This window comes from Nymphaea colorata, chromosome 13, assembly GCF_008831285.2.
Source record: "Nymphaea colorata isolate Beijing-Zhang1983 chromosome 13, ASM883128v2, whole genome shotgun sequence".
NCBI lineage: Eukaryota > Viridiplantae > Streptophyta > Magnoliopsida > Nymphaeales > Nymphaeaceae > Nymphaea > Nymphaea colorata.
The window spans coordinates 8,068,173-8,090,827 of record NC_045150.1 but is presented as its reverse complement, the minus strand read 5'-3'; the positions used below and the strand labels follow the sequence as shown (position 1 = coordinate 8,090,827).

The window sequence follows — 22,655 nt, the reverse complement described above, 5'->3', positions numbered from 1 at the left end:
CAACCATTCCCTTCTATTCGACAGCAAAACGATCTTGGAGGCAGCTGCTAGGTTGAATTTATTCATCTCCTCGTATGCTTGACTTCCCCCTCCTCTGTGACCTTTGCTCGAGGGCATGGCAACAAATTCATGTAGTTGGTTGTCATACATTGGTTGTCATGATTCACAGTTAGGAACATGCTGGAATCCGTCAAACCAAGAGCATGAGTTCGTGTAGGAGTCGCTCAAGTCATTTATTAAGGGGTGGATTGCAGGATGTCCATTTATCATATTAAAGATTATGAGAGTTCTTCAATAGCTTAAAGTAGTTAACTGTCTTGTTTCCTAACATTTTTAGATCGGGACCGAAGCCACCAAGAAACAAGCTGGGATCCCAGTACAATATAGGAGTGAGCTGAGTTGTTTCAGTGGTACCAAATGCATGGTTCAACACTCAAACCTGAGCGCCGCATATAAGGGCAGAACCAAGAATTTTTTTGTTGCATGGACCTAACTATAGTTTAAAAGTTTTAATAAGGGCCGAAATAAAATTTTCTAAATTTTAAGGTTCAACCAAAATTTTACAAATTTGTATACAATTTCAAGACAGCCTAAATTCTGATGCATTCACTTCTGATCTGACCTAATGATTGCATGTGGGGGTTTTACCATCTCAGTTGTTTGGGCAAGAAATGAATCAAATCGAAATGAAGGACACATAGCAAGAGAACCTCAGAAGACAAATCCCAGCTCAAACTGCTACCTAACATGCCAGTATACCAGAAGACGATCACGAACTGCACTAAGAGGGTACTTGGGTCGCAAAACATGTCCCATGGAATGCATGCTCATGAACCAAACCGCAATGCAAACGGGGGATGCACAGTAACATGCCCACGTGCATTTCTGTGACTCGCAAAACCCCGTTTTAGCATTATGTGGGTTCATGTTGGGGAACGGATGCTTCATGTTATGCGGAGTGTCCGTTCATTGCGAATCAAATGAGGCCCTCACAGAGCCACATTTGTCCTTACCATTTATGAGAGAAAGAAAATGATGTCTTGTTCCTAACCTTCCCAGGAACGGGGAACAAATGGCCTCTAAGGGCTTTCTTGGTGGCTGGGGAAAATCTTTTGGTAGTAGACAAGACCTAACCAGCATTCATAATACAAACTTGTTTCGCTCTTCAGAACATAACTTGTGCACCTAAAAGTGGCACAAGCGTTTCATCACTTCATAATAAACACACACCAGACTTCTTTTGTCAAAGCCCTACTGAAGGGCCTGCAGATTGGTCCAGTTAGTGAGTTGTGTCGATTGTCAACTGACTTGTGTTTTAGTCCCCATTTTGGAACTGGTTTGTCATGTCAACTCTTCCTTCAGAATTCACCCATTCTAAGATAGGGATGGTTGTTAGGAGGAAAAGAGAAAAAAAAAAGGTAAGAGAGAAAATAAGGGGAGAAATCCAGTCACAAGTATTTTTTTTAGTCGATCGACTTGGAATGACTCAAACCAACTAATCAGTTTAAGGTCCTCAAGGACCTGTGTGTGGCTTTCAATTTTAACAACTTGGCATCAGATACAACAGGAACCAGTTATGGGACAGTTAGATTGTAAAACATGGTGCACCAACCAACCAGGTGCAGACACAGAGCTTGATTGTCAGACAACAAAGAATGAACTCACGAGCAACACTGGAGAAGGCCCCAACTAGGGGTTCACAGGGAGTAAGTTTTTGTTGCCATCAAGGACAAGGGCAGCCTATATCTCTGTGTCACAGCATGAAATAAACAATTGGGAAACCATCCTTCGAGCAAATGGAATGTAGCTTAAACTGTACCTGAAAAAAAATATGCATTACAGGAACGTTAGAAAGGCTCAGCTAGTCAGCTGTATTGTGGTTTCTGTACAGACCAAAGGCATCAATATTGTATTAGAAATGACCAGATTTTATTCCAAAAGCACCATCGTTCATGGTAACCCCATTTTGCATAGTATTTCAAGTACAACAAAGGTGAATTAAACCTGTATGCAGATAAAAAGCAAACCCAAGTTCCAAAGAGCAGCCTAGTGCTCTGCCATACCGCCCTCACATCCATCTTCTTACCAAGCAAACTATAACTTGTCATTTAGACTCTCTGAAAGTAAGAGTAAACCTGGGCAGCTTATTCACTACTCCAATGGATGTATGTGAAGTGCGAAAAACATGCCTTCTTGTTTTCTCATGAAAGTTTGGGGTTCATTCACGTGGCATAACCACTTTGTGATTGTTAATGAAACAAATTTGGAACCACTTTTCCAAATATAGTTACATCATTCAGTGTTCTTATAACTGGTGATATGAACTTCTTTTATATAAGCAGAAGTTTGGACATGAGAACCATCATGTGGCTCATCTTTTGCATAAATATAAAACTTGCTTTGAAATATCTTATACCAAGTCTATTAACTCGAATTGTTGACTGTAGACCCACTACCCAATCGTAAGCATTGAGACACATTGTTCAATATGTTATGATACATGAAGTATAGGGGAAACAGATATGGTACATACCTGAAACAAATATACTCTATTGTGTATAACTTACGATATACCTCCATACCTTTCATTGTCATACGATATTGTTAGGGACCAGGTCCTAGGTTGCGGGTCAGGCCCATTAGACTGACATAGGAACAAGTATAAATAAGGGTTGGGCAGCTGTAATTATGGTGTCGCAGAACGTATCGGGTGTTCCTCTGGGAGGAGAAATCCTAACCTGGAGATTAGGGCTGAGTGTGTGCGTGTGTATTTGGGTTTCCTCTTGTAAGGGTTTATCAAGGTTAGCAGTGGCTAACATTCAGACTATTCAGTGTATCTTACCTTACACCTTCAACACACAAAAAAATGGTTGTTCTTTTAAACTATAAGTTACATAAATTCCTTAAAATTTTAAAAAAATATTGTCATGAATGGTATTTTTACACCTTTAGAGTAAAAATAAAAAATTTAAGCCCCATTTCATGCTCCAAAATTAAGGCTTTCACGATTCCTTCATGTAAGAGCCTATTCCCAACGTCCAAAATAATACATTGAAGTTTATTACCATCAAGTTGTTCAATACTTCAACGAGTAAGTCATACATGCTAAAACTTAGTTATTTTATGCCTACTTAAGTATGGGGTACAATATAAGTTGTTAACTTTCATTATTCCAAATGAAAATGTTCATATTGACGGTTCACTGTAGGATTATTTCTTTAGTATTATATATTCAAGTTTGTGCAATTCATGGCCATTGGAAGGTGAAATATGTAGTTTCTTTTTGTAGTTAAAATAACTTTTTAATTTAGTGTATTTTCTCAGATTTTTCTGAAATTTTCTGATTTTTGTAGATTTATAAATGTTAACAAAAATTGTGATTTGTAAGATCTATTACATTACATTACAATATGTATCTTATTCCTGACCCAACCAATACAGGTTGTGATACACATTTCATAACATTGCCACTCATTTATAACTAATGGAAGCACAGGTTTAAAATAAAGAAGCAATGGAAATGCATACGATTTACCAAATTAGAGCACAAATCTCACAAATGATGGCCAGTAATGTCAGGATCTTGCTTTGGAACTGAAAAATATAAAGAATTTGTCATATAATAGTGCAAAACCAAGGAAGCATATGATGCTAACTTACTGGATCAAGAATAAGAAATAAAACAAATCTAAACGTACCCACAGTGCACATACAAGTGCCAGAATTACACAAATTATGTATACCACCGTTGCATATAATCGAACAGGATCAAACATCATCCTTAATTGCTTCGAAAGCCCAATAAGGAAGGCTGTACTGCCATGTCAAATTATCAAATAACATTTTGGAGTGTCAGGTTATAACCTTAAAATTTCACCAGCAAATTCAGCAACAGGAAAAGTAATTGACAAACATAAAACTGGAAAAGGTCAGTACTGAAAACTTTTAATCATCTTCCCTTCACCTGAAATGCTTAAAATAGTAGAAAAAGTAGATTTGGGAATGACCTATTGAATTGAAAACAAAACCTAAAAGGTGTATCACTGAAGATGAGGACATAAGAGGGCGTTGGATAAGAATATTGTATTCTTGGAAAACATGTTCTAAAAACATATGTTTCAAGAAGACCATGTTCTCATTCTAGGAAACATGGTGTGATTTTTGTCCAGCGTTTAATTGTGGGATCTGAGAACAACATCATGATTCCATAAACATACCATGTCCAATGCTATATTATAAATATGGAAGCAAGCTGTGAAAGGCACATTCAAGCACAGACCTAGGAGTGTCCAGTTCAGGTCAACATCTCGGCCCAACAGGTACTGGTGATGAACTACTTTCCAATGCCTAGGCAATGTGAAGCCTAGGCGCATTTTGAGTCTTTTTAACAACATGATCATCTAAAAAAACACATGGAGAACCTTTTTACAACCATTAGGTCGTAAAACAGGTCATGTATGCAAAACATAATATAATATTGATGAGAAAAAAACAAAGAAATGAACATGCTGCAAACACTACATGCATGAGAGAGGGGGAAAAAGGAGAAGAAGATGAAGAAATCATGGAGAACCAGCAGATTTATGTAATCATTTTTCTCCTTTTCTTTCCTGCCATCTTCTTACCTATTTATTCTTTTTGAAGCGACTGGTTATCTTCCTTCTTGTTTTCTTCCTCCTTCTTGTTCTTCTTTATGTGTTCTCTCTTGCTACTTTTTTTCCTTTTTTTCCTTTTCAGTCTTTATACACATCTACTTATTTGTTTTTTTACTTCTTTTCAAATTTTTCTTCTTTTCCTTTTTCTGCGCACATTCAGTTCATTTACAGTTATTTTAACATGTAGCTGTATTTTTAGGACTACAAAAATAGAGAACTGCACCAAATCATCAAATGTATCTGCAATACAGTGTGGCTGTGTTCTTAAAACTATGTAAAGCTTGACCTTATCTGATAAAAGAATAGATGACATGTTGGCAACTTACCTACCTTGCAATAGCGAGCAGGTTACCAAAGGTGAACAGCAAAGCGAACTTGATGGGTTTGAAGAATACAATCATTGACTACAAAAAGAAAAAAAGACAAAGATACTATTTTAGCTTGTTTCCACGTTCCAAAACTACAGAATCCTCCAGAAGGAAAACGGAATATTTTTGTCAACATTCAGAAAATGAAGCAAGCAGCGTTTTGTGCAACGGCAATGGCTGGCTTGTGCTTCACATAGTAGAATTCAAATGCAATATTCTCCCCGGAGATAAAATGGACCGTAATAAAATCTGAAAATGGCTTAGCAACACAAGATGTTCGGCAGCAACTAATAAGCAACAAAAATGTAAATCCAACCAGTTCAATGAAAAGAACCACTAAGACCACGCAATCTAAGAACAATTAAATTAGCTCGGTGTCCACTAACCAGAAAGTAACTCTTACTTCTTACTGATTTTATTCAAAAAAAAAAAAAAAGCCAAGGTTCAGGCTTCTGTTTCAAAGATCCGCAGATGAACGAAAGACGGATTGCATTCCTCCGTTGCTGATAGAAACTGATTAATAAGAAAAACAATATTTTTTCAACAATAAATATAAAACGGATAGCTGCTAGGAGAAAAGACGCATCGTAGTGAGACAATTGGCATTTCTACCATTACAACATTAATGAAAACGAATTATATCCCTCCCAACTGAAACCAACCGCCAGTGAGACAATAAAAGATCATTCATCAAAAGCTTCAACAGGGATGGGCTGGTCGTGTCCTTACCAAGAACATGCACGCCAAGCCAGCAACCAAACAAGCAGCAAAAACGTACAATCTCTGTCAAAGAAACAAGTGGCATACTCATAAAACGAAATGTAATTGCCATAGCCAACAACAGAAATATGCCCATATCGTGAGTAAGAGAGAGAGAGAGAGAGAGAGAGAGAGGAGCTGGTGCCTGCAATGGGGATAGAGAGCAAAGACCATCGCCATCTCCCATGAAGCCCAAAGGATCATCTTCCCTCGCTTCATCGTCCCCAAGAAGCGACCCTCCGAATCTCCATCTGCCCGCCGTCGCGATCCAGCTGGTCATTTTTTATTCCTCAAACTTCTCAAGGTTCTTCTTCCTCCTCCTCGTGGCTTCTCATTCCATCCCGACGATAGACCTTCTCACCAGAAAGAGAGAGAGAGAGATAGTTCCTCTCGCCTTTTCGCCTCCAACCGGCCGGTCCTTCGTTTGGGGCACAGTCTTCAGCTTTTGCGTCTGAAGTACTTTTCTGAGAAAACCTGGACAATTACTATCTATTAGTAGACAGTCCAATTTTGGTTTTCATTTCGCCTTCAACTCAACCATAAATTGTCAATAAAGAGGAAACACAGAAAGAATGCGGAGCTTTTTCTTTTTCTTCATTGTGGGCATAACCCCAAACATGCCATTTTATGACAGCATATGAAACGAGAGTGAGTGAGCGAAATGTTTTAGACGCAGTAATGGGTTAATTTACAAACTAAAATGAGCTTATGATCTAAACCCACTTGAGATGTCTGTCACAAGTATAACATATTTTTCGCTAAGCAGAAAAATATTTCATTTTATCACTCAATTAGAAATTTGAAGCATTTACTCTACCACTTGTGTTCTTAGGGTTTAGGGTTCAATTTAGTGCTACCCAGACATGCATTTGGCTTACATTTTTTGTGGCCAACTCGTGTCGGGTGGTGATCTGGTAGGTAGGAATGTGAACATACTATATTTGAATAGAGTGTACAGTTAATTATTTGATCTATTGAATGTTCACATATTTGAATCGGACTCGGTTTCAAATAGAAAAAAAAAATGGATAGAACTTTAAAATTCACAATTAAATTCAATTTGAAATCCACAACCGAATATAGTCGGAAATTCAATCTGGATGTTGAAAACCAACCTTGAAATGTATGAATATTGAATATAAAAAAAAATAGCCCGCCATATTTATGTTTATTATCCGATTACTTGTTTATTTAAACCCCAAATAGAATATGAACTCTAACCGACATTGTTAACACGATGAGACGAAATGAAGCCCTAAGCGTATAAAGTGAGGAATGAAGTGACGGGAAGCTGAGCATAGTGTAATAATGTTCATGACCAAATTGTAAAGTGTATATTATTTGTAAAATAATGCAAACAAATAAAACAGCTAAAATAACAAACATGCAAGAATAATACGTCATAAACAGCTCTTAAACAATTGCCTAACGCACTATACGTAAGGAAATCGCTTGAATTCAATTAAGTAAACACGTAGACTAAATAATTTTGCCTCCTTTGTCTGACTCCTTAGTTTTTATGTAAGTCTAAACAATTATTTAACAAAATATTTGCATGGTTTTGCAATTTTTTCCTTTTCAAGAACTCGGAGGAATAAAGGATAATGGGAAAAGTCCTAGCCATTACGCAAGGCAGCTAATGGTCACGAGCTCAAAGTACATTTTCTGATAAATCCACGGATTTAAGATCTAATTCAGATCACACTTGACCTTACATTACAGAATCAACATCAAAAAACAACCTAAAACTCTCTAAGTAGCTTTCCAAATTTTCAAATAACAATCTGAAAATCATGCCACTGACATAAACATAGTGTCAGTTTTTAAATATAAGTTTTTAAATGCTAGTCATAAGATAGCATTAGGCATATATGTAAGATTAAACCCTTTGATCTCGGTCGGAACATCTGGAGGGTTGGATAAATAAAACTAAATAAATAATATATAAAAATTGAATGGTGATTTTCGCATTTTAAAGTTACTTATCCATTTAGTTTGGACTGTCGGATCCAACACGATGGATGGTTAAGATAAAAACAAAATGATGAATATTTTTATCATTTAATATTAGTTTATATTTTTTTGTTATTTATCGTTCTCAACTATTCATTTGTTTCAAATAGACCGTTCTAGTTAGATGATTAACTAGGGTCAACTTTCATTCATTACAAATATATATATATATATATATATATATATATATATATATATATATATATATATATATATATATATTTATTTATTTATTTATTGCCAACAAACTCTCATACAAAGGTTTTTACGGAAGAAGGTGGAAAGGAACTTCTCTCCAATGATACACAGCGCTTTCCATTGCATGTCATGGGAGAGGGACTCAGTTCATGCTTTCATGTAAAGGCCTATAACATAAATCGCCTTATTGATTTTCTTGTAATTGACAACCCAGATGATTTTTATCAAATTTAGGTATATAAAAATCTGGTAGCTACACAGTTTCACATATGTATATATATATATACAAAAGAATGTACCGAAACACAGATATCATCTAGGATCGAAGGAAGAAATTTAATAGACAGTTCCGTTGTCCTGTTAAGTTCTGAAATTTTTTGTTTTCAGATTTTTCACAATATGGACTGAGGCTCCCGGAATTACTGAAAAATGTGGGCGAGATTTCGAAAACGTCTACCATATGAATTTCGGGGAAAAGGAAGCAAAACCAAATTTCGCGAAATTTTTGCGCTTCCAGTGTTTGCTCCTGGCGTCTTCGTCTTCTGCTCCCTCTTTCTCTTCCCGCCCTCTCGAGAAGTAGAGGGCGAACGAAACCCTAGAGGGCCATTGCCTCCTCTGAGAGAGACAGGGAGAGATGTCGTCCACTTTGCTGGAGGTGACTCGGTCGGCTCACGAGGAGGTGGAGCGGCTCGAGCGGCTCGTAGTGAAGGACCTCCAGAAGGAGCCTGCAACTGCTAGAGAGCGTCTCTTCCAGAACCACCGCGTCCGCCACATGATTGATTCCATTTTCTCCACCACCGAGAAGCTGGTATATCCCTTTCCAGGAGCCGACTCTGTGCCCTAATTATCATTTTTTCAGTTTGTATGCTACTAAAATCCCTCTAGTAAATGTTGATATATATATCTTGTCCGCATTGGAAACACTTGGTCCATAAAACCGTGGAACGATGGTTAAAGCCGAAAACTCTCATAAAAAGAATATTGAAGTTTGAAGCAGGTAGTAGATTGGGCAAACGCAGGAAGAAGTCGTAGTCAAGGTGAAAACAGAAAATTCTATACGTGTACCTTTTTGGGAACAACTATTACTAGTTAAATTTGCTTCGCGTCAAGAAATGGACGTTACCTTCCTCTGTTATAGGTTCCAATAGTAGGAGCCAGAGAGACCTCTGTACGTGACCCATAAAAATAGTCTATCTTAAAGACATGCAGGCAGAATATACCGTATTACATGCCATCTTGGTTTGGGAAGTACTTAAATTTCCTATCGTTAATATCTAATCCCATATCCATTCTAAGGTTTACAAACGTTGTCTCTTTAACCGGTCCTTGTGTTTTGCGCAATTGCCATTGAAAGAAATAGACGCCAATCATCCAATAAATCTTAGAGCAAGAGAATCAAGTTGCTTAGACTAATCTGGTGAGGCATTCTTTTGAAGTATGTATCCAACATGCCATTCTTTTGCAAATTTGCTTGAATGGAGATCAAAGTGCATTGCATTTATTTGTTTAGTTCTTGGCTTAGAAGTTGATTTGGGAATGCTTAGTTGTTAGTTGCATTTAAAATCTTGTTAACATGGCATAGTCTAGCAGATCGGATTTGGTTTCCACAAGAAAATAAATAGTAGAAAATACATTTTGAAAATCAATTAATGCCCTCTAGCATGAATAGATATGTATGTCTAGTGAATGATGTTCATGTGTACTTATGGCTTCAAATTTCAACAAATAACTTGAAACATTTTTAAATCATAATTTCAATGTTCTATATTTTATTTTTCTCTGGTTCAAATAGAGAAGTGTATACCTTTTTCTTTACACCAAACAATCCCGTTTAGTATCTCAACTGTGATGATTCTGGATTTACGTTGTGCTGACACACTACAGAACTAGTAATAGGTGGAGTTTGATTTACAACTTTATAGTTGGTTTTTCCCCCTTTATGTCTGGTTAGTGTAAGAGTACCATGTACTCATGCATCATCATTTGGTAGTTGGTACACTTTTTTGCTTCTAATGGCTTATCTTTTTGTTTTTGTTATCCTGGTTCACAATTAAAAATTATGAATGTTTTATGCAGTCATAAATTTGCTTTCGAGCTTACGTGTCAAATATGTTCCTAGGTGCCTGCCTTTTTTACTATTTTGGACCACTTAAGCACCTAAATTAAAAAAATGTTTATTTTTTTTCTTCCTATTTTTTCCTTCTCTTCTACTTTTGCCTTTTTCATTCATTTGTCATTTGCTTTTACCCCTTTTCTTCCTTTCTTCTCTTTTTCTCCTCCACGTTTCCCCGCTTCTTCCTTATCCCTTTTCCTTGTACTCTTTTGGCGTGCCCAGCACTTCAGAGTTCAGACTACTAAGTTTTTTAGTTTCTAAAATGTATTTATTTATTGGCATTTTCCTGAGATTATGTACTCGTGAACTGAAAATGCTTGTCTATATTCTATTCTTTCGTTTTGCAGGTTGAGATATACGAGGATAAAGATAGTGCAAGGAAGGATGAGATTGCTGCACTTGGAGGTCAAACAGCAAGTGGGCAGAATGTATTCAGTGCCTTCTATGACAGATTGAAGGAGGTGGGTGTTTAGACGTTCTTATGTGTGACCATCTGGATGCGAGATGATATTAAAGATGAAATCATGGATCTTTCTATAATGTATTACCTCAACAGTGAATTAAAAAAGTTTCTGAAACATAAACAGCAAATTAACTGTATATTCGATCCATATACATATTGTAATGGTGCGGGTATGGGGTATGACTTGGTTAGAAAACTCTATAGAAGTCCAGAATGAGGTTCTGGGTAGTATGGGGTATGACTTGGTTAGAAAACTCTATAGAAGTCCAGAATGAGGTTCTGGCTATATATGTATATACAAACACATTTAAAATAACCGAGTACATAAAAGTTTTTGAATTGTTTCAGAAGTCACATGTAGGTGCCACACTGCCAGTACATAGGGCAGGACATAAGAATTTCAGAAAATGTGGGTATGTCAATACTGCTATATGTATAAGAGCACAGCTATATCCTGTATAGCCACTATTTGGACAACTCAAATCACTCTGTCTCTTTTCTCATTAAACGCTCAATGGTGAGCATTCATGACAATATATGTGACAAAAGATTAAGTAAAATAAATTCATAGTTCATAGATATTCCAGTCTGATGATCTAAAAATCTCAACAAAAATAGTTCTATAAGTTCATAAATAATTTAGTGTCATTAACAATAAAAAATGTTAACCTTCCTAAATAAAGTTAGGGTCACAAATGCTTTAAAAAAGAATCCATCTGGATCTGATCAAAATAAAAAACTTGAAGTACCAGCAGTGTTAGTACCCGTGTCCTGGAATTGCCCTACTGGCATGGGTATAACATCCAAAATGGACTACTTGTGTAATTTAGATGTTTCATGCATCATAATCTAGACTAATAATTAAAGTTTAAAATATTAAGTATGTCAAATATATAAAGCTAGCGAAAAATTGACAATAAAAATATGTTGTAAAAGATGTAGATACTCTTCATCTTAAGCCATTATCTACGCAAGAATTATCCAAGTACCAAAAGCAGGTGGAAAGAAGGTAGAGTGGGCTGATAGAATCATAGAAGTACCCCTGTTGTCACATTGCATTCCTCGTAAAATTTTGAAAACTATGACTGTATCCTGTCTGCAGATTTAAGGGTTTAAAGCTGATTAAACCTATGACTATATGCCGTCTGCAAATTCAGGGGCAATTAAAAATGAGACACTGCACCCCTGTATTGGCGATTCACATTGCCAGTGATTTGAGGCAATTGGGTGATTATTATAGAACTTCCTTCTCAAGATTATTGAGTATATGATCACCAACATTATTCTGGAACCCTTGCCAACTTTTAAAACTTAAAAAATATAAAGATCATGAAGGTTTGGGAAGTAGTAAGTTTTCTAGTATCTTTGTTGCACAGATATTAAGAATCAAATAGAAACACTTTTTGTGAGCATAAAAAATAAAAAAAATCAGATGCTTAAAAATTTGAAAGGACGTTATGGAAAGATGAGGAAAGTTAACAGGGTATAATATTGCAATGATATTGGGATGTTATCATTCTTGGTGATATTATAAGAATATCCAAATTTTTGCTGATATATCTGCTATCTTCAAAATGAAAATAATATTGAGATGTTCTCAAAATATTGAGGATATTTGTGGCTGTCACCGATTATGAGTTTATCTAGGCAAGCATGGGTCATTTGTAATGAACATTATAGCTGGTTATATGTTATCTTCTTGCTTGGGCTTAGGTATTTAGTTTTATGGCTTATTAACCCAGGCTCACCACTTTTTGGCATTTTAGCTTTTTACTTGAAGTTGTCATCCTGGTAGCTTTTAATTTGGAGCTCATCTGATAAATGTCTTGAGTCTTATTGCTTTGCCATGTTTTCCTCTTGCTATCACAACCAAACATCTTCCTATTTTAAGTGCTGTCCACATTGGCAGATACGTGAGTACCATAGACGACATCCTGTTGCACGTGTCCTGGATCCAGCCGGAGATCTTGAAGAGCTACTTAAAGAAGAACCTGTTATTGAATTTAGTGGCGAGGTCTCTCTCTCTCTCTCTCTCTCTCTCTCTCTCTCTTTCTTTTTTTCTCTGTGGACACATAAACATGTGTGTGGTATGCAAGCACATGCCTGAGTGCTGCATCTTTGCATCTTGACAATTTCAGTTGCATAATATGGTTGGGATAGATTGATATTTTTTCATACTAGTATTCTTTGTTGTTAAGGCGTCGCTTCCACACTTGTTGCCTAAGTCCATCACTTAGGCTATGGGTGTGGTGCTGGCATCTAGGCTGGCACCTAGGCTGGACTAGGCGCGAGCACGCCTAGTCCATGGGAAGGTATATGCCTGTGATTTTATTGTATATACTATGTACAATATGTTATAATGTATAATATATGTACAATAAAAAATAATGTATATTTACATATTGTAAATTAATGTGCTATATATGTATATTAGTAAATCTGATTATCTGAAGCAATTTTTAAAGTGGTTGCATCTGCAGTTGAATCTGTTATAATGTATATTATAATGTACTGATTTGTACAATCTGTTATATCATATATGTATAATCTGTCATAATGTATATTATATGTTATATGTACAATCTGTTGTAAACTTGTAATGTATATTATATGTACTGATTGGATACGATTTTTGTCTGAAATGATTCAAATGAAATAATCTATAAGGTCTATAAGTGAAATAGTCTATAAGAAATGCAAGCATCGTGTCCAGTATGTAAACAACAATGATGTGTCTTGTTTTGTGTATCAGACTAAGGCATCAGCTAGAACAGAACAGCACAGTTTTCCAGCATGTAAACAAGCTGAAAATGTACTGTTAGTCTGTCTTGTAAACAAGAACAGAATAGCTTTTCATGTTTTACTTTTTGGCTTTACTTACAAAGTGCAATCATTCAATTAGAAAAGAACAAAACGGTTTTTCAAGTTTTACTTTGAATAGAAGCTTACAGTTCAGTCAGTAAGTGCATAATTTTATTATGTAACGGTTAACATAACTAAAAAAAAAAAATGGGTCGCTTCTTTTGCATAGGTAATAGGCACGCTGCCTGGGCGCCTTGACAATATAGCTAGTAGTATTCTCTTCCATTCATGATGCTAAAAGAGTAATGAACACATATGTAAGTTAATAGGAATTCAGACATTTCATAAATGGTTTTTGGGATTTTGTTTTTCAAGCTGTAGCATGTCCAATTTAGATCCCATTTCTCATGCATTTAACTGATTTATGTTTGAACATTTTACATCCCTATGCAATGGTGTTTGTCAATGTGGACCATAACTGATGCCTAAAGTTGGTTCCAAGTTATGTGAATTGTGAATCATGGGAAATCAAGTAATTTCCATTTTCTCCAGCGCAAAGAAATGAGACTTAACTTTTGATTTGTAATTTTAGAACATGAACCAGGAAATATCAAGTTGTAATAATTTGGGCTTGTAAAGATGGTGTATGGCATTCAGGCTTAGAACTGGACTTAAGAGGATGCATCAGCTGTTCTAAGAGCCGTTTCACAAATAAGGCCAGGATCCTACCAGTGCATTGTAGGAGGCCATTATGTTTTACTAAACAGAAATTAGGTTCACTGTAATTTCTAGCTTATGTCATATTCACATATATAATTAGTAATTGTTTGAACTGAAAGTGGTATATATAGCAGGATTTTTATGTTTTTGTTTGCTGTGAGTTTGTTTGAAGTTTGAAGCATATGATGAAGATGGTTTGGAAAGTTTCACAATGTGAAAAATATTGTGTGGGTTGTATCATGATGGATGTTTAAGCTTACTGGGAAGAATGATTTGTTTACCATAGTTATTGTTACTTGCTTTTGTCCTTCTCTTGTATTCTCAAGATCTCATGGTATTTAGAATGTGTTACTTATTTTCTCAGGAAGCTTTTGGTCGCTACCTGGACTTGCATGAGTTGTATAATGAATTTGTTAATTCTAAGTTCGCAAAGGTTGTGGAATATTCTGCTTACTTGGACATCTTTCCACAAACTCATGATATACCGAGGGATTTGAAGTTGACAAGGTGATCATCTAGATCATTCTTTTTGACAATTTGAGATGCCAACTGTATGCAGACTTCAGACAGTTTGCTTCTGCTGGATGCATAAAAAGCAGACAATTGTCTGATTAGCATTTGCAGAAGGAATGTTATTCTAATTGTCATTTATTTCTGCAGGCAATATAAAGACTATCTAACGCACATGTTAGAGTATCTCATCTCTTTCTTTCAGCGAACAGAGCCTTTACAGGATCTCAACAGAATTTTTTCGAAGGTATGCTTGTAGCATGTCATATGAATGCAATTGGTGCTACAAACTGGAAATGGTTAGCTAGGTTTGTGCTTTTTAGTACATTTTATAATTCTGGTGGTACTTCTCTTATCACAGTTCTATTTAATTTACCTTTCAGTAAAGAGGATTTTGTGTGCGTGTGTTGGGGGGGTGGGGGGTTGTCGGCGCAGGCCTGATCTATTTAGTCTGCATCTTAGAGTGGATCCACTTTTAGTTGTTTGGTTAAGTTATTTAGTTTGGACCCTTATTTATCCATTTATTTTGTCTTGGATCCACAGATCCAAATTGATTAGGATGCCTTATTCAAGGGGACGTTTTATGATAGTTGAAAATTGATTAATGAACATCTAGCCCTCATTGCTTTTCTTCTTTATGTTCATTTCCTTTTTTTCTAGTTTTAGTCTGCATTCAATCCTTCCTGTAATTACGTTTCTGTGAGGTTGAGGCAAGGAACAGTAATCACTGTATCAATGGAATATGGTTTTTGCCTGGCTTATTTAATTCTTTGGTTTTGCCTGAGCTGTCACAATTTTATAAATGGCCAAATCAGTTGAGCATGTATTCATAATCACAAATTAATTTGGAAATTATAGAGAGAGAACCATGATGTTGCTGATGAGACATTCATATGCTCTTTATTCTTTGCCTGTGCTTCTCTGGACTGTAATCTATTAATTCTGTTGGTGTTTGGTAGGTTGAGACGGAATTTGAAGAGCAATGGGAAGATAATAAGGTGCGAGGTTGGGAAAACAATGGTGTAGAAAATGGACAACTTTTTATGATTGAACCTCTAATTGATCTTGATTATTACGACACTGCAGAAGAACTGGTCAATGTAGGCCCTGAAAAATTGAAAGAGGTGATCTTCTGTTTCTTTTCTCACATTTCTTTCATTAGTCCAAAATTCTTTGAGACATCCATCTTTTATTTTCCTGTAAAGTTGTCATAGTGCTCTTATACTATTTGGCCTGAAAAGTCAAAACTGATGGCCTCTATTCCTTTTCTCACATTCCTATTTTAGTCCAAAAATCTTTGCAATATTCATTTTCTGTTTTTCTTTAAGTTCTCCTTGGCCATGTACTACCTAAATGGCTATATGCAGCAATGGAACTTCATGTTGTCATTTCACTTTCTTTGATATTTCACTTATACTTTTTATGAAGAGTAATGGTGTTATTTGGTTAATGTGGGACTATACAATGTTGGATGGGCCTGTTTCAGGCCCTTGATTATTGCTGCGTCTAATTTCACTTTAGCGTACAACATATTCACTACTTGTGAACTCAATGTTCCTATCAGCCACAAATATCACTCTCATCATCCCCCCTTCAAGCTACTGAACTGAATGTGCCAGATGAGATGCATCAGCGGGAGTAGCTATGTTATTATTCTGTCATTACATCCTTTATGTTTATGCCGCTGAACCAAGTCACTTCTGAGTGGTTGATGAGATTATCAAAGATATTTGTGCATATCCATATCTCTTCAAAACAATGGCTTTCCATTTTTTTGGTACATTGAAATTTTTTCTTTTTCTTACACTCTTTCAAGGTCAGTAGTTCCAGAAAAGGATATGTAGCAAATTAAAATTTGGAGGCACGACCATGATAGGAAGCCAACTTGTGAGCGGGTCGAAGCAAAGCAAGTGCTTTGATCAGGCCTTACTTGTTACTCCAGGAATATTTTGCCAGGATAGGCCATCTTGACTTCTTTGATCCCCAAACCTTCTTTCTTTCCTGCTTTGCCTTTCCTCAATTACATATCTTCAACAGTTAAATTTTATCTGTTTTCCTTAGGTTTAGGTCTTAAATTGTGAAATTCACTTGCTATGAGAATTGTGAATCATTATCCATGTTCAGCAAAATATACTTACAAATATTATATGGTGGCACCTTCTTATGATTTTGTATGATAATAGCTGATGGTACCGATGCACTCCAGAAACTCCTTGTGAGACACTCCAATAATTAATAAAATTAGTACAGATCTCACCTTAGTTGCTTAATGTGATTTTGGATAATTAGGGGAATTACATCTTTGTTTCCTTTTTCCTTGGGTGTGGTATCAATGCACTCCAAAAACTGCTTGTATTCCAAGAATTAATAAAATTAGTACAGATATCATCTTAGTTTCTTAATATGCTTTTGGATAATTAGGGGGATGACATCTTTGTTTACTTTTTCCTTGGGAGTCACTTTCTACCTAGACAGATCGTAGTTTCAAATTTCTCATTTCTTATATACAACACAGGTATAAGAGTTACCCTGGCATACACGTGACTGTATGGCTGTTCCTTGGCACAGTTACTCCTGGGCAACTGGGTACCCTTTGAATTGGTCTAGGTCAGACGTGGTAAAAAAATATTAAGAGTGCTATGCGCAGCATCATTTTGGATGACAGGTTCCGACTGATGGCATGAAAGGAAAATATTACCTCACAGTGAGGGAGAGAGACAGAAAGACAAGAAAGGGGGGTGGGGGGTGTGGGTGATTGGAGAGGGGGCAACAAAACCCGTCGACTTAGCCTCCAACAGCACTGCACCCCAAATGGGAGATGTGCCCAGAACACGCCAACCTGCCCAGCAGTCATGCTACACATCTTTTGGCATGAGATATATTAGGCAAGTGAATGAGGGTTTCCAGGTGGCGTTTATTTCATTTCTCCCTGTATTTCTTCAACTCACAACATCTTATAAAATGAAACAATTACTAAAACATGCTCAAAGTTTGCCAAATTTACAAATAATTATTCTCTCCAAAAGTATTCACTTCATTTTCCTTTTTATTTCTTAAAAATTACTAAAGCATTCCTAAATTTTACCCACATTGAAAATTTCACTTGATTTCACAGGCAATACTTGTGCTACTGGCTAATGTTTTTATGAATATTTCAAATAAGTAATTTTCTTCATGACGCTCAGATGATTGAACATAAGTTTTAATGTTTGATGTTCGTGCTTTAATCTTGAATATTTGTATATTATACATGACATTGATATATATAGTATATATATAAAACCCTGTCTTTACCCCGGACCCATTCTAAATTTGCCATGTCTGAACCCATACCCACACTTGTATCTGCACCCATGTGAATTAGCATTTCCCTCGTATAGTACAATTTACTTTATGCCACAGTGGATTGCCAAAGGCTGGTTCTTTAGTAGGTGCCGTCACACAACAGAGGAAACATCTTGTTTTCTCCAAAATTTGAGTGCACAATTTCCTTTCTCTCTCTCTCTCTCTCTCTCTCTCTCTCTTGTCCCTCTTCCAATGACTTCAATCCAGTTCTAATTTCTTGGACACGATCCCATTTGTAGTGTTTTTTCAGTTTCTGTATCTTTCTCCCATTTGAAATATGCATGATTCTTTATAAAAAGCAGAAACTGCTCTGGGACCCTTTTCATATTTCCGTTGCAAATATCGTTGGAAAAAGTTTTCCCATGCCTCTCTAGTGCACAGCAAATGCTTTTCTTCCTGAATCTAGATGTGTTCTGAATCTTTAGTAAATTTATGTTCTGTGAAATTTTTCCGCGTTTGGTTGGCCATGTTGTCTTTCTAGTGGAAATCCTGCCATGACATGCATGGGATCATAATGGTGATTTTGCCTTGACGTTTAACTTGGTATGATGGTTTTTCATGTGTATAAAGGGCATCCTGTTTAGCGAAAAGTGCTCATATACATTTGTTGTATGGTGTAGCACACCAGGGTCCAGATCTTGTTGTCCACCCATTTGTTGTATGGTGCTCATATACATTTGTTGTATGGTGTAGCACACCAGGGTCAAGATCTTGTTGTCCACCCACGGTCATACAACCATATGGCTAGTGCGCTGCCCAGAGGGCCTATACTTGTTTCAGCTTGCATGTTTGCATGACTTGCATTTATTTCTTACTCATTTCTTTTAACTGGTTGTTTGATTAAAATATTCAGGCATTAGCAGCTCTCGGGTTAAAAACTGGGGGTACAGTTCAGCAGCGAGCAGAAAGGCTTTTCCTCACAAAGGTGATCACAAACTTCTTTTTGTCTGGTAGTTTTTCATGAAACTAGTAGTTGGTCTGTGATTATTTGGAAGAAAAAAAATTGCTACTTTTTTCACATAGAACTCTAAAGCCTGCATTTGGCAATTCATCCGTACATAGAAGGTTCTAGAATTGTTTTGTAAGTGAAGGACTTAAAGACACCTTGACAGATCATGTTCAGGAAAGTCTCATTGCTTGTTTACAATAGGTCATGGAAAATGCTGGTATTTTTAGCGGTTGGACAAATAAGTTTGTTGGTAGAATTGCAATGGTTTGGATATATTTAGGTAATCACAATTATTGTGACTGCTGCTTCTTCTGAAACTTCTCTGTAAAAATATTCAGAGCAATTCCTAAACGGTGTTTTTGGTACACTTTTTTGTCATTTGAAAAATCTTGCATTGTCTCCTCTATGTTTTCGTAGTTAATGTTGAGACACTGCTACCATATGGAGATGTCTTAAGAATGTCATTAATTTTTTAAGAAATGTCTGTTATAGTGCTTTCCTGTTGTTTCTCAGGGCCAATAGAGACCTTTGTATATTTATTTATTTGTTTTATCTATCAAGAATGTACATCTGCAAGAATGTCCCAATACTGAGAAGGGATCTGTTGGGTGAACTATGTGTAGACTTCTTGTTTGTCTGTGACTACAAATCTGATGAAGTTGCATTCATGTGAATGGTTGTTGGAGTAGGCAGAATATTTGAATTTCTAAGTGTATTTATTTTCAGCTTCTGCCTCATTACACAAAATTGTGGATTAAATTGATTTTTTTGCGTTTATTCATCTGTGTTTCAGAATTCACCACTTGAGAAACTTGACAGAAAACATTTTGCCAAAGGCTCACAATCTTTAGTACAAAATAGTACAGCTGCTCCCTCCCAGAAAACTACTGCTGCAAAAGAGGTTGCACTCATGGAGGCTAAGATGCAAAAGCTTTGTGAATTGTTAAAAGAGGTTAATTTCCTTCTTTATCAATTGTCTTTTGTGAAGTTCCTTTTTTTAAAAAAGTTTATGTTGTGAGACTCAACTATGAATTTTTCCTCGTTGACAAGCTTTTCTTTGAATATGCTTCAGACAATCATACGGACAAAGGAAAATATTGAAAAGAAGCAAGCACTGACTTATGAAGAAATGGAGGCAGAGAGAGAAGAGGTGAGCATCCTTTAGATATTTAAATAGCATAATTAAGTAATTCAACTATTTTAGGGATTTATTCAGGTAAGGTCTTTTTCTTTCCCCACATTTTCTTATAATTTTTTCTCTTTCGGAATTTGCTTGTGTCTTGTCTTTTCTAGAATCAACCTTTATGTGGTTTGCCTGTTTTTTTTTTGGTGATTTACCAGATTGGTGTTTTGTTTTGCATGATTTTCTTGTTCAGGAGGAGGTCCAGGCTGAGAGTGAAAGCGATGAAGAAGAACAACAGATTTATAATCCTCTGAAACTACCCATGGGTTGGGATGGCAAACCTATTCCCTACTGGCTTTACAAGCTGCATGGCCTTGGCCAGGTAAAATGACGTAGATTTGGTGTACTTCATTTATGGATTGCTCCCATGCATGAATCACTGATTTTTACCTGTCCTTCAGGAATTCAAATGTGAGATATGTGGGAACCATAGTTACTGGGGACGAAGGGCTTTTGAACGACACTTTAAGGAGCCTCGTCATCAACATGGGATGAATTGCCTAGGTATCCCAAACACTAAGAACTTCAACGAGATTACATCTATTAAGGTACGTTTGTTAGTCCCTTTTCTGAAAAGGTACTTATTGTGTGACGGCATGGCCAAATTTTGGAAAACTGTGAGCTGTTTCAGAAAATAAGCTATTTCAGAAGATATCTTGAGACATAACTTTTATCTTCCTACCTTGGCTATAATTTTGGAAGTTAAAGCCACATTATGTGATGTGCCTATGCTAGTCAGTTTACCACAGTTTCATGTTGGCAGCTCATACAAAACATCTTGAATTGCTTACTCTGTCATCGGGTCGCTGGATTCAGACCCATAATGGACCAGTCCTTGAACTAGTGGGTTACCTAACTGCTTAGTGACTGGGTAATGTGCCATCTCGATGGACTGGTAATTTCTGCACGTTAGGTTAAAGATACTGACTTTTAATTTGTTATTTATGCCGTGGTAATTTTTTTTCTGTTATCTTGATCCCAATCATTTATGTAGTAATGGGCATCCGACTTGTGTTTGTCATTCACTTTCTTCAATTCTTTATTATATCTTGGTCCATATTAGAAGCAACTCAGGTGGAACCAACAGATAACGAGTTTCATGACATTACAGAACTTATGATCTACTAAAATGGACAATGGACCCTGGCCTGTCTTCAGACTTCATTTGTGGAATGGTCATTCTGGGTCTTTATCTGCCGTGCATATTGTAGACTAGTTGGTCCTATGTGCTTTATTATCTGGTTTCTTGGTTAGTGCAAGTATGAACTGTACTTGTCCATTTCCAATTCTTTTTCCCCGTTGCTATGTATGATCTTATTTTCATTCATTTTGTTTTTTCCCATAAGTGGAAAAATGTGTTTCTTATGGGCATGATTTGTGCTCTTTTTTTTTTCTTAATCCCAATTTGGAAAGGTTTTTGTTATGCATCCTGTCTTGTGATTTCAAAAGGGCATTAGAAGATAGCTTATTTAATTTGATAATATCGCGTACCTTTCCAAACAAGCCATTTGGGAACTTCAAACGACAATCAGTTCCCTCAAATATCTATGCCCCATTACGTTTGTAATCAATTCAGAAAAGGCTCGGGCTATCATTAAGCGCACAAGTTTGGTTACATAATGTTTTATTGCTCTGCATAGGTGTGCATTTTTCAGATACATGCTGATGCGCTTCAGTGAAAAATAAAGCTGGTTTGACTTTTCAACGCAGGAAGCAAAGATTTTATGGGAGAGGATAAAGGAGCGGCAGGGCCTGAACCAATGGAGGCCAGATCTTGAGGAAGAGTACGAAGACAAAGAAGGAAACATCTATAACAAGAAAACATACACAGATCTTCAGCGTCAAGGCCTAATCTAAATCATCCTATGTGAGTTTGGCCTGCTTGGCATATAACCATCAGTCTGACGTTGTGATTCAAGATTTTAAATCATGCCAGCCTCCGGTGGAAGATGAAGCTGATACTTTCCTTCCTTTTAAAATTTCTCATGATCACGTAGTAATTTGTGTTAAGTGAAAGCAAATTTTTGTTCTCTGGTACGGGGTACCTGACGCATGCTGTAACATGGAAGTAGAACAGTCAACGGGCAACCTCCCGCCGCTAAACGGGAATATGTAAAAATAGGCATTCTCACGGCACCAATATTTTCTTTTAATCTGTAAGAGTATTTTTTTTCCATGGTTGCTGGTTTCTCTTCCGGTGAATGCATTGTTGACAGGAAACACGCTTCTGTTTAATATTTACTTCGAAAGTTGTTGGCGGATAGCCCTTTTCATTATCAAAAGATAGGTGCCACCTAAAATTCAAGGATTCACAAAGTTAGAATTGAGATCATAGCATTTCAAAAATGGTTCATTGTACATATGGTGTTTGAAGTTCGTGGTGGCAATTCACCCTTTTAAGCGGAATCAAAATGTGGTCTAATTTGTTTTCACAAAATTAACGCGAGAATGATAAATGCCTTACATTTGCTTGTTAAGAAACCTTGTCACGGTTAACAAGAAAAGAAGGCCTTAGGGTTCTGGAAATCCTGAAAACCAACATGGTTAGGACATCATCGCAAGCAAGAGGATGAAGGC

General features: G+C 36.5%; 2 protein-coding genes across 3 annotated transcripts; one reads left to right on the top strand and one right to left on the bottom strand.

Annotated features, from left to right (window-relative positions):
• Positions 1 to 1,406: 1,406 nt before the first annotated feature.
• Positions 1,407 to 6,249, bottom strand: LOC116267329 (uncharacterized). 2 transcript variants are annotated; one of them, XM_031649015.2, is made up of 6 exons: positions 5,928 to 6,249; positions 5,753 to 5,806; positions 4,986 to 5,059; positions 3,699 to 3,816; positions 3,529 to 3,594; positions 1,407 to 1,819 (listed from the first exon to the last, which is right to left on the bottom strand). In XM_031649015.2, exons 1-5 carry the CDS (start codon positions 6,060 to 6,062, stop codon positions 3,532 to 3,534), a joined length of 444 nt encoding a protein of 147 aa, XP_031504875.1. In that variant the 5' UTR covers positions 6,063 to 6,249; the 3' UTR covers positions 1,407 to 1,819; positions 3,529 to 3,531. The 2 variants fall into 2 exon arrangements, with proteins under 2 accessions (XP_031504875.1, XP_031504872.1); XM_031649012.2 differs by having other exon boundaries at positions 3,536 to 3,594; positions 5,928 to 6,247.
• Positions 6,250 to 8,497: 2,248 nt separating this feature from the next.
• LOC116267255 (splicing factor SF3a60 homolog) lies at positions 8,498 to 22,254 on the top strand. Its single transcript, XM_031648882.2, has 12 exons — positions 8,498 to 8,801; positions 10,454 to 10,567; positions 12,479 to 12,583; positions 14,456 to 14,598; positions 14,752 to 14,848; positions 15,561 to 15,725; positions 18,800 to 18,871; positions 19,689 to 19,847; positions 19,968 to 20,045; positions 20,272 to 20,400; positions 20,480 to 20,626; positions 21,789 to 22,254. Exons 1-12 carry the CDS (start codon positions 8,628 to 8,630, stop codon positions 21,933 to 21,935), a joined length of 1,530 nt encoding a protein of 509 aa, XP_031504742.1. The 5' UTR covers positions 8,498 to 8,627; the 3' UTR covers positions 21,936 to 22,254.
• Positions 22,255 to 22,655: the final 401 nt, after the last annotated feature.